Source organism: Engystomops pustulosus, chromosome 3 (genome assembly GCF_040894005.1).
Source record: "Engystomops pustulosus chromosome 3, aEngPut4.maternal, whole genome shotgun sequence".
Taxonomy (NCBI): domain Eukaryota; kingdom Metazoa; phylum Chordata; class Amphibia; order Anura; family Leptodactylidae; genus Engystomops; species Engystomops pustulosus.
The window spans coordinates 17,479,881-17,496,500 of NC_092413.1; the positions used below are offsets into that span (position 1 = coordinate 17,479,881).

General features: G+C 45.7%; 1 protein-coding gene across 3 annotated transcripts in view; it reads right to left on the reverse strand.

Annotated features, from left to right (window-relative positions):
- The window catches only part of RPS6KC1 (ribosomal protein S6 kinase C1), a 91,674-nt gene extending 75,095 nt beyond the window's left edge, over positions 1-16,579 (reverse strand). For all 3 annotated transcript variants that reach the window (XR_011854015.1, XR_011854014.1, XM_072140144.1), the window contains exons 1-5: positions 16,157-16,579; positions 9,729-9,764; positions 8,403-8,523; positions 3,795-3,910; positions 1,572-1,662 (exon numbers count right to left, since the gene is read on the reverse strand). Coding sequence is in view for 1 of the 3 variants with exons in the window: in XM_072140144.1 (XP_071996245.1) it covers positions 1,572-1,662; positions 3,795-3,910; positions 8,403-8,523; positions 9,729-9,764; positions 16,157-16,261 (469 nt within the window). In the remaining 2 variants the exon portion in view is untranslated. The remainder of the gene's footprint in view (positions 1-1,571; positions 1,663-3,794; positions 3,911-8,402; positions 8,524-9,728; positions 9,765-16,156) is intronic.
- Between the last annotated feature and the right edge of the window lie 41 nt (positions 16,580-16,620).

Below are 16,620 nucleotides of genomic sequence, written 5' to 3' on the forward strand. Positions count from 1 at the left end.
ACAATTATGCAAATTAGCCTGAGGGGCTCCAGGCTGTATTAACAGCTGTGGAGCCTGGAGCCCCTAAAGCTCATTTGCATAGTTTTAAAAAGCCTTTTTTTTTAAATAAAAACCAGGACAAGAGAAGCTAAAAGAAGAGCAGATCCTGCAAGAGGGGGGGGCACACCTGTATGTCAGTGTGACTGGTTTACAATCCTTCATCCTGGTTGTAGATGTCCTTTAAAAAAAAAAATCACTTTTGTTACTGTAATTTTAATGGTGTATTTCTCCAATTCTGTTTAACCTGTTTACCAATACTGAAATTATATTAAAGGAGATATATATATCTTTAGGTTACAATTCCTGACTCTAATTTAAGAGTGGTTCTGTATCACCTAGAAAAACATCCTGAGACTATATGAAAGGGAAGATTCTCCTCTTTCATAGGACACCGGAATTGTGTTTCTAGGTGCCATGGTTCAGGAGATTTGACTGTGCGCCTCCTGTAGCCTGTCTGCAGAAAGCAGGATGAGCTGCAGAAGACTTTTTGCAAAAGTACATGCACCCTCTGCCTCAGGGAAACAGGGATGGATTGATACTGTTCATATGTATAACATATTTTGGTAACGGGTCATACAATTTAACTGTTTATTAAAATGTATTACTGAGAAAAAATGACAAAAAAAATCATATACGGTATTTTTGTTAGTTACTTGTCTGCTAATTATTAAAAAAAATAAATAAATAATAATTAAAAAAATAAAAATAAAAAAAATTATCCACTAAGCTGTGGATACAGGTCTTTAACAGTAAACCCCCTTTTAGCGTCGGGTAGCCCCCAGTTATTTTCTATCCACAGCACGACAAGATAATTGAGGAATGGAAGTGCTGGGACCCCCACTGATCATGAGAATCCGGAGACACAGAGGGAATACCGAAGATCCCCAAGCGCTGTGCTCAGCTAGTTCCCTCACTCCTATTGTATTACATGGAGAGGCAGCGTACATGCACAACCCGTGACACCACCCATTAGTGAGAACAGGGCCCCCTTTATAGGATCCCTGGGGATCCCTCACCAATAACACCTTATTCTCTAGAATAAGGAATGAATAATCATAAGCCAAACTGAAGTGCAAAGCGAGGCCGTCCGCAGAGTAGTCAGCACCCCCCGCTTAGGCTGCAAGGGTTAACCTCTGCATAATGTAATGACACTTAAGGTTCCCACAGGTCAGAGATTGGCTGAACACGCAGGGGACCGGTGGAGTAAGTGGGTCCTGCACTCCTCTGGGAAAGGCTAATCTCTCTGGAATCATAAGGAATGGACATGTGGAAATCCAACATGCCCAATCCCCATCTGATCTGAACATGGTCCTGCCTACGATGAAGGATTCAAGCAAACTAAGATCAGTGCTTAAGCCCCCCCGAGATGTTTGGAACAACCTCCCTGGTGACTCTTGTGTGCAAGAGATGATGATGTTCTGAAGGCAAAGGTGGTGAACCCAATACTGACTGGACTTTTCTCTCAGGTTCATGGTCTTTGCATTTGTGTATAGGTGTCCATATATATGGAGGGAGAAGAAAGAAGAACTCACCATCAGAGCTACAGTCCGAGAGGCTGTCAGGGAAATCTCCAAACGGTTCTGCTGGGCCAATCAGATCCGACCCATCATGAACTTCACCACCCTGCGGGACAAAACAGGAGATATATAGTTAATACCCAGTCTCCTAGGAATGAAGTGACTGCGGTCCTCCTGTGGGTGCTGCAGCGTTTTCCCCTTCAGAGCAGCGCTCGCACATGTAGCCCTGACTGCTCCCGGACACTGAATGGGATCCGATATCCGTGCGCTTATAATTAGGATCATGTGGCCGCATGGAGGATGAGAAAACGTGATTTCATTCAAGAAGCTACAAACTCCGGAGGATCTTTGGATATTAAAGGGGTTTTTCCGATTGGGACCATTTATGACAGATCCACTTCAGGGTCCAGAGGTAGCAGCCACTCCACCAGGCACCTACCATTTATTTATCCCCCAAAAATATCCCAATTTAACTGCAGAGAAATATATGGATTTATATTCCGGGATTATAGCTTCTCTGAGTGTACTGGGGCCATGTCCTTACACTGCTTTGCTTTGTGCACTCTGCAGCCAGTGTCCGGTATTGGCCCTGGAGAGATGTGTACATTGTTAGTAGCTACAGGGCTGTGAAATATGAATTTATATTCCAGGGCTGTGGCTTTTCCCAGTGAAATGGGGTTGTGTCCTCACACTGCTGTGCTCATAACGCTCTAAAGCGTTATGTATTGTCCCTGGTGAGAGGTGTAACCATACCTTTGTGTATGGTTTTATGTCCTAGGATTGTAACTCTTTCAAGTGCACTAAGGGCATGTCCTTACACTGCTGTGCTCTGAGTAAAAACCTCAGTTGACTTCTGTCACTCAGAGCGGGGATGGGCGGGGCTGTGGTGCAGCTTAATGCAGAGAGATAAGCACACAGCAGTGTGAAGAGGTGTTAAAAGAATATCTTGTGCTCCAAGAGGAAAGGCATAGCTGTAGTAGTGCATCCCCTGTACTGCTGCCATATGCCATCACTACATACAGGGTCTGGAGGAGGGAGAAGGACACACTAGACACAGGAGCTTACAATCTGAAGGAAACCTATTCATATACTGTCTGATCAATGAAACAAAAAACATCATTACAGGACCCAGAGATGATAGGGGCAGGACGCCCAAGAGCATAAATAGTAACTATCAATATGTATGACTGATAATTGGCACCATTCATTGCTGTAGTTTTAAAATTATTCTGCTGAACCAGGAGGAACAGGATGAACAGTGCTTACAGTCTCCATCAGTAAATTGGCATATTTTGGAATACACACATTCTGACTAATGAAAATGAAGGGTAAGCAGTTGTTATGAACCAGTTCCAGTGTCCTACGCAGTGATAGGGGGCGCTACTGTGCAGAGAAAAGCCAGAGAAGCAGCGTCTTAAAGGGATTGTCAACCTCCTGGTTTTATATACATTTAATTTAGTAATTCTGGCAAACCCTGTGGGGTCAGGACAGGAATTCTGGCTTCTGCAATGCTCCAGGACTTACAGTCTTCACAACTGACGCCCCGTGGTCAGAGAAGACCACCGATATAAGCAGGTCCTGTCACCGCCGGGCTGAGGGACCTTAGAGCTGAAGGTTTGGAGCAACACCAGAACCGGGTAAGTACACAATGTTCATGGTTATGATTAAAGGAGTTGTCCAGTGTCCACAGAAAACCTGCTCGTCATGGAGGTCTCAGTGACGGGGACCCTAGGGATCATGAGAATGGGGGTACACTGCAACCCTGTTGTACCCTCTGTTGTGCGCCCTGCGGTTCTATTCATCTCTATGCTGAAGAGGTCGGTTCAATAGACAGTGAATGGAGCGACAACGTAAATCTGCAACCGCCCGCTCCGTTCTTTTGGGGTGCAACAGGGGTACAACAAACCCACATTCTCATGATCCGTCCCATAACTGAAACCCGACCAATCAGCAAGAAAAATATCCTATATCCACTAACTTATTACTGGACAACCCCTTTAAGAACTCTTCACCTACAAGGCCATACGTAAAATTTATATTGAGTTGAGTCCCTAAAATTCTCAGGATCTGTGTGAATAAACCATGGATCAGAAAGTGATGGAATATTCCGAGAGGTATGGAATCGTGTTCTGCGATAGAACGATCCCTTTAACCACGGAAGGTGCTGTGCAAGGCATTGTGGGAGTTTCCCCAAAGACAAAGGAAGCGCCAATGTCTATGAATAAAACGGTGGATTACCTTAAAGAAGTCCTCTAGCTGGGAGCTGTTGTACAGGGCCGGGATGTTGGCGGAGAACTGGAGCAGATCCTCGGCGCACTGACGCCTCTCCTCTATCACACACTCGTCAAATCTCCCTGGAAGAAGACGCGGCTCGTTAGAAAGAAGACCAGACGACACAGACCGATACAAAACTTGCATCTTAGGAACACAGGAGACCAGGAAGCAAGGAACAGATGGGTCTAAGGAGACCCGAAATAGCAGTGGACCATAGGGAGCAATCCCATCCATTCCTTATATTTTCTAGACAGGACTGTAATGGGAATCAATGATGATAGACACAGGGTGCAGTGGATACAGTGCAAATAATCCGCAGCAATCTGGATCAGGGTTCACAAAAATCATCCATGTTCTGCAGAGATTGACCTGTGGCACAATCAAAATCCATTATGATAAACCAGGGACGTTACTCCTAAATCCAGGCACCGGGACTGTGATAATCTTCTTATATTTGTTATCCATGGCCTCCTCCCTTCTAAAATCTACTTTTAAAATTATGTTAATGTGGCAAAAGGGCTCTGGAGGGTGTTACAGCTTAAGCTTCAAAGGCCGTTACACTGTGCAGGAGCACTCCCCCGGTGTGAGATTACACGAGACAGAGGTGGATGGTGTAATAGCCCGTGAAGCTACAGCATGTAGGGGCTCTGGTGGGTTATAAAATTTTAAAAGTTGATTTTAGATGGATAACAAATATATATAACGATAACTACATTCCTGGTGTCTGGATCTATGGGAAAGTGTCCTTGGTTTATCCATGCTTCATTTTGATGAGTTTCCTTTTGGTATTGCAGCTTCTTGATACTGATGACCTATCCATAGAAAAGGGTCAATATAGAACAATAAGGCTCAAGGACAGCTCCATTCTCTGATTAGTGGTGAAGCTGTGTTACTGCAATTCAACTCCTATTTCAGTGAATTCACTTGAATGGGAACCGATCTGCAGTTACCAGGCCTGGCCACTATACAATGGAGCTTTTCTATAGGCTCTGTATTCTAGGTTGGTTTAAGACAGTCCTGTAATGACACCCCAAACATAATTAGGACAGTCTTTTACCTACTAGAATCAAATAAGGCAGGTTACCAGTAAACGACAGCAAGCAGAGTTACTAAAGTAATCTAAACAGCAGACAGATGTGCATAGTAATCACTTACTATAGAAACTATAGGAGAAAACAAGGCAGCGAGGACTAAAAAGCTGAACATTGACCCTTTGAGATTGTTGTGCTCTAACACCAGCTATTCCTCCTGACTCCATTATACACACGAATGCTCGGTTTAGCCAAGGGTACATGTGTTTTAAATAAGAGGGTGAGGACTGAAAGACAACTCTGGGGGCGGCTTTTATATCAGGGCACAAAAGAACGGACACGATGCAATTCAACATGTCCTGGACCTCCCTTGTCTCAATACAGTCAGAGTGATGGATTCTGTACTGTAAAAGTAGCGTGTTCCGGGCCCCTTTAATAGGAATCTTCTCCCAAATATCTCTATAATCACATCCACTAGTGGACAGCGCAGCCCTGTAATGGCCAGGATTGTGGACGACTCATAACACGGATGCGTAACCCCTTATAGGCCATGGTCAATATTGACCACTGCATCCAGGTGGTTATTCAGTTCCTAAAAAACGCCCTCTGTTACCAAATTAGTTCAAATCATGGGGTAGGAATGGTCCACCATTGGTGCCGGGGGTCCATCAGGTTATTGTTATTGTTCTTATGATAAAAAGTTATACAATTTTCACAATATACTTTCAATTCCTGACAGATTTCTAGATCTCTGCTTGCTGTCATTCTATAGGAAGCTTCTAAGTTTACTTCCAGTGGACAGAAATCTGTCAATGGTCACACAGGTGCACGGCTCCTTATATCCCTGGCCATGTGATGTCACACAGGTGCACGGCTCGTTATATCCCTGATCATGTGATGTCACACAGGTGCACGGCTCCTTATATCCCTGGCCATGTGATGTCACACAAGTGCACGGCCGTGCACCTGTGTGACCAGGGTCAGATTTCTATTCACTGGAAGTAAACATAAAAGCTTTCCATAGAATGACAGAAAGCAGAGATCTAGAAAACCGTGATGAATTGATACAGAAAGTATATTGGAAAATTGTATCACTTTTTATCATAAAAAGAAAGACATTAATTTGCTGTAATGGGAACATCCCTTTAAATTATTATTTATGAGGAATACATGTAATAAGAGAAGAAGGAGCCAAAGTGTTTGTAAAATCTGAGCAGTTTTATCAGACTATATGGATGCATGGACCAGGATGGGATTAGGGGAAGAGGATCCTGCAGGAAATATACGCTGCCTACGGATAAGGCGACACAATAACATGACATAGGGGATTCCCATCGTTACCTGCAGATACAATCACCCCCCATGAGTGGCAGCAGCGAGTTGTGTGTGTAGATAAGGTGGGTATATTATCACATACGAGGAGCCCTGGGTTTGTTTCCTGCAGTAGAAGCAACAGGGGGAGAATGGAAAACTACAGGACGGGATCCCAGGGGGGGGGGGGGGGTCGCACAGATGGATCCGATAATGTTTGGACAGCACACATTAAGCAAACACCCAGCTGCAGGCTTGTAGCATAGCAGCAATATGTGACTGGTGGGCCATGGTCCAAAACCTGGGACCCCAGCTGTCCGCACCTACCAGAGCCCCCTCCAATATGGGTCCATACCAGGAGCAGGACTACTACAAGGGCCAGCTGCTCTGATTTTAGGGGTCTTGTCCAGGACCTGAATTAATAATAATAATCCCTTTATTTATACAGCGCTGCACAGAGCTTGCCAAATCAGTCCCTGTCCCCAGTGGGGCTCACAATCTAATCAACCTTCCAGTATGTTATGGAGTGTGGGAGGAAACCGGAGGACCCGGAGGAAACCCACGCAAACACGGAGAGAACATACAAAATCTTTGCAGGTGTTGACCGTGGGACTTGAACCCAGGTCCCCAGCGCTGCAAGGCTATAGTGCCAACCAGTGAGCCACCGTGCTGCCTTACTGAATTGATTGTGACAGACCTTGTATCGTGTCTGAAATAGTTTTAGGGGTTACAGTCTGGTGTGGGATCTACGTCACTTTATTGGTCTGGGGGTCCAATCTGGGGTCTAAATGGGTTGGTTCTGATTTACATTTGTTTGTATCAGAAAATGACATCTTTTCCCTTAATGTTCAACATTCAAAAGGAACCTGCGGGCAACTACCAGTCCCACAATGTGTTGTGTACCCCTGGTATAGAACCGGTAGGGGGCACAAACCATTGTAACACTCGACAGTTACTGTACATAAAGTTATTAGATTATAAAGGGAACTTCTACAACTATGTAATACACTTTAAGCTTCCACTTCTCCCGGAGGTTAAGATCTCTACTTGCTTGCAATGAATGAGAAAAGTCCTGGATCCATTCAGAGGTGGTAACCCTGTCCATAGTGTGTCCTGCTCTCAGCTGAGAAGTGGAGGCCATTGCATCCAGTCTAGACAACGCTCTGTGAGCTAAACAGTCTGGAATTATAGGGAAAACACAGAATGAGGTCTTCATTTCTGAAACATGATCAATCCAATTGGCCCGAGTAAGAGGAAAATCCTCAGAAAATCCTCAGAAAATCCGCCTTAGCGGAGTTGTAGATTGTGATGATTATGATTTAGAAACGCACAAGATTCTCTCTGCTATCATCTAAACAAAGTACTTACCATATAAGACCACTAGAGGGAGCACTGCACTGCTCTTCTCAAGCATGGGCGGTAGTATATGGTTAATCTGTAGGGGGCGCTGTGACACAGCAGTGTATGTGAGGCGCTCTTAAAGGGATTCCCCATGTTCAAGGACAACTATGTTTAAATGGTATCTCCTTTCCATCAGAATAAGATTTATTTTTATCAATTCTGTTTGGTATTGAAACGCAGAGCCATTCACAACCGTACCGCAACTTCACAGAATAAGGGGTCGTACCAAGCTTGCAGGTTATCCTCTATTCACAGGAGAACAAGCTGATTGGTGAGGGTCCGACTGAGGGGATCTTCACAGATCACAATAATGTGACCCCCAGGAATTTGGAGAACGGGGTTACCAATCTCACTTATGGGGCATGCGTCCTGCCGCTTCACACAATACTATGGGAGTGTTGGAAATTGCTGAACACAGCGCTCAGGTATCTTTGCCACTCTCATACTATTGAATGGAATGGCAGGATTCAACCTAGACCTGCCACTGCATCTATTACTGCGAAAGGGAGTCTTATGATCATGGGGGTCCCAGCAGCTGGACCCTCCCTGATCAGATTGTCATCACATATCTTGTGGATAGGAGATAACAAAAAACCCCTTTAACAACCTGATTGGTGAGGGTTAACTTGCTGGTCTGAGCCCCCCACAAGGTGTATAGTAATAACCAACTGATGGAGCAGAAGGTCGTGAACATATGGAATGACCCAGCAGGAGACACGATGTATAGGTCACAGGTCAGAGGTCAGATGAGGGTGTAACATGTACAAGCTCCGACATGACCGGAGACGCACAATGTCCCCTCCTCATCCCAGAAGCCCCCGGGACTTACCAAAGACTTTCGCTTTAGCAAAAGGAGGAAAGAGCTCGGTCTGTCTGAAGAGATTCTTGTGGATCTGCCACAGATCTCGGTGCAGTTTCTTAAAGTCGCTGTATCTTTTCCAAGTCACAATCTGCAGGAGAAGAGAGAAAAGGGCGTCACACCCTAATCCAGACTACACCCAAATACAAGCATCTCCCCGCTGGGAACTAGGGCTGGATTATCCAAAATTTTGGACAGTAATATCCCAGATCAAAGGAAATAGATCTACTCCTGCAGCGGAGTCTCCTTGTCAATCACTGTGTGTGGGCGGAGTAATCAGGACTCTCACTGCCAATCACTGTGTGTGGGTGGGGTAATCAGGACTCTCAATGTCAATCACTGTGTGTGGGCGGGGTAATCAGGACTCTCACTGTCAATCACCGTGTGGGTGGGGTAATCAGGACTCTCACTGCCAATCACTGTGTGTGGGTGGGGTAATCAGGACTCTCACTGCCAATCACCGTGTGTGGGTGGGGAAATCAGGACTCTCACTGTCAATCACCGTGTGGGGCAGAGTAATCAGGACTCTCATTGCCAATCACTGTGTGTGGGTGGGATAATCAGGACTCTCACGGTCAATCACTGTGTGTGGGCGGGGTAATCAGGACTCTCACTGTCAATCACTGTGTGTGGCAGAGTAATCAGGACTCTTACTGTCAATCACTGTGTGTGGGTGGGGTAATCAGGACTCTCACTGCCAATCACTGTGTGTGGGTGGGGTAATCAGGACGCTCACTGTCAATCACTGTGTGTGGGTGGGGTAATCAGGACTCTCACTGTCAATCACCGTGTGTGTGGGCGGAGTAATCAGAACTCTCCCTGTCAATCACTGTGTGTGGGCGGAGTAATCAGAACTCTCCCTGTCAATCACTGTGTGTGGGCGGGGTAATCAGGACACTCATTGCACTGTCTTGGAATTATCCCTTTATCACTCTTGTTTCAAAGCCATAATCCTATAAATCACAGCTCTCAGCTTCTCTTCCTCCATCATACGTCAGATAGGGAAACAGAAACCAGCTGACAGGTTCCCTTTAAACTGACCACAGACATGAGATAATCTGCAGAACTAGTTCACCATAGTAACACTTGCTGTCCAGATGTTGGGGGCAGTAGAATATTTGGGTATATCGGAGGCCCCCATACAGCTGATCCAAGGAACATGTGTCCTGAGAGACTACAGCAGATTATCTCCCTAAAAATAAAAGGATGGGGGTGCTGAAGTCCAGCGTTCTCCATCCTCCTCTCCCCTCTCTGCTGGCCTGGGAGTAACCACATAACACAATGTAACTTACTTACCTCCTGCACGTCTTCCGGGTTCTTTCTGGAAACAATCTAAAGAAAGAAACATAACAAATTATCATTTATCTAATGGAAATATTTTTTAACCCTTCACAGTCATCTTATAAACGCATTGGGTTCCCTGGGAAACAGACAACACTGTATCCCGCTGGTCATGTGACCGAATGGCTGAGAATCTGCAGTGCACTTTAGACCCCTCCGCTACAACCCGTCATCAAATTTTTCCCCTTTAAACCAGCACACCCCCCCCCCCCCTCAGGTCGGGGATGAAATGTCCTTTCTAGAATTCCCTCTTTTATGTGAAATCTCACCCGTCTCCATATAAAGATCACCTCCAAAGTCACGTGAGAAGGAGCAGAGAAAAGTCAATTTTTCCTAAAATGAGTCAAGTTTAGAGGATGCAGGGGGAGCGCCCCTCCAAATGCCTCCATCTTCAGTTCTATAGCACCTAGAAGCATGCTGCTGGTGTCATATTAGAGGGGGGTGCTAGTTTAATGGGGTAAAAATCTGCTGACAGGTTCCCATTAAGTCACCAAGATGGTAAAGAACCTTAAAGGGGTTTTCCCACTAAAGAAAATTCTCCCATCTCAATCCCCTGGTGATGTTACCACAATAAAGATCATTTTAACCCTTTACTTTACAATTTACTCAGTTTTATTGCTGTTTTAGCTCCTATAACTCCCTAGGCTGCTCAGTGTAAAATCCCAGGGTGTGGGCGGAGCCTCTCTAAGCAGACACATTACTGTATTATCCATTTAGTCCTGTGGGGTGACAATGTGGTTACATATTCAGGGTACAGGGTTTATATACACTTTCATCTCGTGTCTGACATTGTACTAACACACTGACACATAGGGGCTTATTTACTAAGGGTCCGCGGATCACATTTCCGTCGGGTTTCCCACAGTTCACATTCACGCCGCTGGGACAGGTATTTAGCAGGCGATTGTGTCGCACGCGATCAGATTTTGGCGCCGGCTCTCATGCGGCAGGATTCGGACAAACTGTGGGATTAAACTTAAAAATTGTATCGCAAGACATGCACTTACATACACCGGGAGGAAGACTGAACTCCGGCAGACCTGAGCGGGGATGCAACACACGCAGGAAATCGGGCGCACAATCTTATTGAATCGTGGCACAGTGCATAGTCGGCACAGTCGGGAACTCCTCTGAAGCGGGTATGTAAATGTGCCCATAGAGATGAGACAGATCAGAGATGCATGAGATGATTACACAGAGGCTGATAGACCATTACACTGTTACACTGTGAGCTCTGCTACATCTCACTGACATGTGTCTGCCTCCTCCTTCCCCCGCCTATCACCTATCTCCTTGTAGCTTGGTACACTGTGAGCCCTGCTACATCTCACAGATCAGTGCCTGCCTCCCCCATCCCCTGGATCACTTATGTAGTTTGCAGCCTCTCTCTCTGCTCACGTGTGCTGACAGGCTGTGAATCAGTGAGAGTCTCTGAGCTCCGTGCAGGGGGCGGGGCTACAGCCACACAGCAGAGACAGACAGAAACTCAGCTACCGGATCTCATCCAAGATGGTCCGACCCTAAGAGAAGTTACAGGGTCGTGTCTAGGGGCAACTGAAATTGTGTAACCAGGACTGATAGAGACAGGTTGGAATTATATCTGTGAAATGCTGTATCTTTGTAAATAACAGTGAATTAGAGAATGTGTTATTTTGTTATCCTGAGTACATACAGTATAAGAAACTTGTCTTTGTGGGAGGAAAACCCCTTTAAATGATGAGGTAACAGTTCCAGAATTACAGCATGTTAAGAATTCTTAAAATTTTTGCAAGTTGTGTCCCGTATAGAATATCTAAGGTTACATGATAGACACAATGGGGCAGATTTACTTACCCGGTCCGTTCGCGATCCAGCGGCGTGTTCTCTGCGCTGGATTCGGGTCCGGCCGGGATTCACTAAGGTAGTTCCTCCGCCGTCCACCAGGTGGCGCTGCTGCGCTGAAGTTCCCCGGAGGCACTCTGGAATGCCCTGAAATTCACCGGCCTATACCTGGTGAAGGTAAGTGTAAATTTAGCGACACTTTTTTTCTTAAATGCGGCGGTTTTTCCGAATCCGTCGGGTTTTCGTTTGGCCACGCCCCCCCGATTTCCGTCGCGTGCATGCCAGCGCCGATGCGCCACAATCCGATCGAGTGCGCCAAAAACCCGGGGCAATTCAGCTACAATCGGCGCAAATCGGAAATATTCGGGTAACACTTCGGGAAAACGCGAATCGGGCCCTTAGTAAATGACCCCCAATGTTACCACCATATAAGCCGGCAGTACCAAGGTCCTAGCCGAAATGTGTCTATCATTATAGATTGTAAGCTCTTGGGAGCACGGCCCTCACTCTGATTGTATCATATGACCAGGTTATTCCTCTGTAATGTCTCATTCTATCTGTACGTGTCCCCCACAATCCGTGAAGCTGCTGCGGAATAAGATGGCGCTATAGAGATGAAGATTATTATCATCCGCCCCGATGCTGCAGCCAGTGTCATGTCAGGACATCACTCCCCTGCAGAGCATCGCAGCCTCCCCCCAGACATCCCACGTACAGAGGAGGCGTCAGGTTACAGCCAACAACTCAATGGAAACGAGTTTAATGTATAAGAAGGACAGAGACAGAAATAATAGGAAATCTCATCCTGTATACACAGAGGAGAAGGCCGGAGACTTACAGGGAAACTGTCAGCAGGTAGCAGCAGGCAGACTGCAGCTAGTGCTATGTATTGTCCATGGAGTGATGTGTGATTATTCATTTGTGTATGGAGTTAGTAAAAGCAGAACTGTGAAAGATGGATTTATATTCCCAGATTGTAGCTTTTCCAAGTGCACTGGGGATGTGTCCTCCTTACACTGCTGTGCTCTGTGCTCTCTTCAGACACCGTTGGATATGGATCCTGGAAATCTGTGTAATCATTGTGTATGTTGTTAGTAGAAGCAGGACTATGAAAGATGGATTCATATTCCAGGATTGTAGCTTCTCCAGGAACACTGGGGATGTGTCTTCCTTACACTGCTGTGCTCTGTTCTCTCATCAAACATAGTCTGATATGGATCCTGGAGAGCTGTGTAATCATTGTGTATGTTGTTAGTAGAAGCAGGACTATGAAAGATGGATTTATATTCCAGGATTGTAGCTTCTCCAAGAAAACTGGGGGTGTGTCCTCCTTACACTGCTGTGCTCTGTGCCCTCTTCAAACATAGTTGGATATGGATCCTGGAGGTCTGTGTAATCATTGTGTATGTTGTTAGTAGAAGCAGGACTATGAAAGATGGATTTTCATTCCAGGATCATAGCTTCTAGGGGCATGTCCTCTCATTCTGGTGACTACCCAGAATGACTTGGGTAGTATTCAACCAGAATTCTTCTACAGTTGGAACTCCGGGAAGAGAATAGAGCAGTACAGTGCAGAGAGCCAAGAGCAAAACAGTGTGTGAGTACGCCCCTAGAGGCCACATTCCTGGAATATAAATACATTTTCACAGTTCTGCTGCTACTAAAAACACACAGAAAGGTATTATTATACAGCTCTCCTGAGACAACGCAAACACTAGCTGCAGAGAGTACAGAACACAGCAGTGTGAGGACACGACTGGTGCACCCGGAGAAGCTACAATTCTGCCATATAAATCCATATTTCACAGTTCTGCTGCTACTAATAACAAACACAAAGGTATGATCACACACCAGTTATGGGACAACACAAACACTTGCTGCAGAGAGCCCAGAGAACAGCAGTGCGAGGTCACGCCCCAAGTACACGTGAAGAAGCTACAATCCAGGAATATAAATCCATATTTCATAGTCCTGCTGCTACAAACATACACAGAGGAGGCAATTACACAGGTCTCCAGGGACTATACCAAATAATGGCAGCAGTATTATATGGTCAAACAGGTCCCCCTTAAAGGGATGTTTACACCTGGATGAGTCATGGAGCTCCATTAAAGGTGAGGCACAATTGTTTACAGTATATCCCATCAGAGTCCATGTTTCCGAGGGGCCAGATCCGTTTCCGAGGGGCCAGATCCGTTTCCGAGGGGCCAGTATATTACAATACAGTGTGACATCACAGGTTATTGTGATATTACGAGATTCCTGATGTGCGGGACAATACCATGTACTACGGTGCCAGCCTGTGCTTGGCATCTCCTCAGCCGGAGTATAACCTCCTCCCTCGCACCTTCATCCCGGGTGACAATTATAAGCAGCCGTCGGGTTTCCATGGTGCAAATCACAGGAGAAATGATGTCACCGAGCGCACGGATCATACAAACCCATGCAAAATAAGTGACCCCCTCCCCTTATACTACAGGTAAAGAAGAGAAGAGGAAATTCTTATGTAGCTTCTCCTAGATCTTTAAGTTTTATGTAAATAAATCTTCCATCAGAATCCATCCTGATAAACCCGGGACATTACTCATAGATCCAAGCCCCGGGACTGTGGTATCTTCTTATATTTGTTATTCAGGGCCTCCTTCCTTCTAATATCAACTCTTGCAATTATGCTAATGAGCCATAAGGGCTGTGAGTGCGTTACCAGAGTCTCTCTGTGCTGTAGCTTCACAGGCTGTTACACTGTGCATGAGCACTTCCCCCTTTCACTGTGAGAGATTACATCAGATAGGGCAAAGTGGGAGACCTACTTCATGGAGGGGCTCTGGTAATCGCCTCCAGAGCCATTCAGGCTCATTAGCATAATGTAAAAGTTGATTTTAGAAGGAAGGAGACCATGGATAATAAATATAAGAAGATACCACAGTCACGGTGCCTGGATCTAGAAGTAAGTCCCCCCCACCGGGTTTATTGTACTTGATTTTGTTGGTAGATTTCCTCTAATGGGGTTTTGTACTGTAATAAGACTGCAGAGCCATCAACCGATCAGCTGAACAAAAACAAAGAATGCAGTCGGTAGTTAAGCACTGCCCTATGAATAGTGGCCAGCCCGAGAACTGCAGCTCAAGTTACTATTCACTTCCTATGGGGCAATCGGGGTCAGACCTTCAGTGATCAAACACCTAAGAGATGTGGATATTGTGGGAACCATTTTTAATTAACAGTTCTGCAACGTTCTAAGATACTTTATATTTCCAATCCACGGAGTCTCTAAGATCTCTGCTTGCCGGCAGTGAATGGTTCCATTCAGAAGCAGTAGCCCTGCACACAGCTAGTCCTGCTCTCTGCTGAGAAGTGGAGACAAATGTATCCAGTGTAGACAATTCTAGACTGCAGACTGATACATTGTAGCAAACTACATAGAGACTTGCCGTTTTCTCATATAGTCTGTGAATCTTTAAAAGGGAACTCAGTGACTATAAACTAAACGTATGTCCTTGTACGTGACATGACCTGCATTAGTCGTGGCTATCAGTGACATGATTCAGTGCACCCTTTCTTAGCCAAGAATTGGCAGAGCTGCCTCCCCTCCCACAGCACAGGCTCACACCCCAGTCTGCAGCATCATAGCCCTTGCTTTTCCTATCATACTCAGGGTGTGTTCACACATGGCTTTTTGAAACGCATGAGTCTAAACGCACGCGTTTTCATGTTACCATATGCTTGGCTTCTTTGAAAGAGATATTCTTCATTGCTGTAAGTGTAAGCAGCTGTGAAAATGTTAACACATCCGCTTACACTTCCAGCATGTGAACGCACCCTCAGTGTTTGCAGTGATTTAGATCTGTCATTGACTAAGGAGTTTCATGCAGAGAAAGGGGAACTACAATCCGCTGGAAAGTGAGGAAGTGTCACTTTACCCATAAGAGATATCCTGCACATTCAGATATTTTCCAAGACCAAACAAATTATTATAACAAGTAGAAAGTGTCAAATGAGCTGCAGTACCACAAGGAACCATAGACCAGAGTGGCGCTGTTGCTAACTTTGTACCACAAATACCTGTAAATAAAACACCTGGGCTGTCCTCTATATCCGCCTGATAAAGGCAAACAGACAATTGCTCACAAGGCAATTCCCTAAGGGAGTCAGACTTGCCATATATTATAAGCTATGATCTATAATTATTATTTTATAGTCTTACAAGTCAGTGGAAGTGTATATAACGCTGAACACTACAACCCATTTATGATGAGATGAGCGGCGCTATACAGGCTACAGGCGCCATTTATCCTCTGAGAACCCTTCTCAAGCGATTCCTCTTCTGTGCCAAACAATGAGTGGCCATATAGTGCTCACAGTACAAGCCCTGGGCTGCTGCAGAACCTCATGATTTACCTCTGAGCTGCAGAATATCTATGAATATCTCTCTACTTTCCCACAGCTGCTGCAGAACATCACAATACACACCTCAGCTGCTGCAGAAGTTATAAAACACCCCAGATATTTTATATATTATGTCTGCAACACATATAATTACCCCTTAATCCCCCAGGACTTACCCTGGCGGTGACTTTGTAGATGGTGAAGCCCTTCTGGTGCCTCCTGGGATCGGTGACGGTGTAGAAGCGGGCCAGATCCCCTGCTGTGTCTCTTTGGGATATCATACTGTTCCAGTTAGACCCAGGGAGAACCCATCAAAGGATCAGCACCCTGACCAGCAGCCATTTAACCTGCACACTCAGCCAGATCAGTCACCCAGGGAGTCATGCACCTCACCAGTCACTGATCACATCATTCATGTAAGGATCCAGCTCCAGGCAGCCATTGCCCAGCAGTATATAGGTTATAGAGCCTGTATATCACACTAATGCGCGGCTATACTGTGTCACAGACAGCTCAGGACACACACAGCACATAGACAGCCCCACTGTCATACAGCCCTCTAAGCCACACCTCAGTGACCACTTCCACTTCCGGTGAATGAGCCGCATATCCATAGAGAGCAGAGACCAAGCAGAGCGGA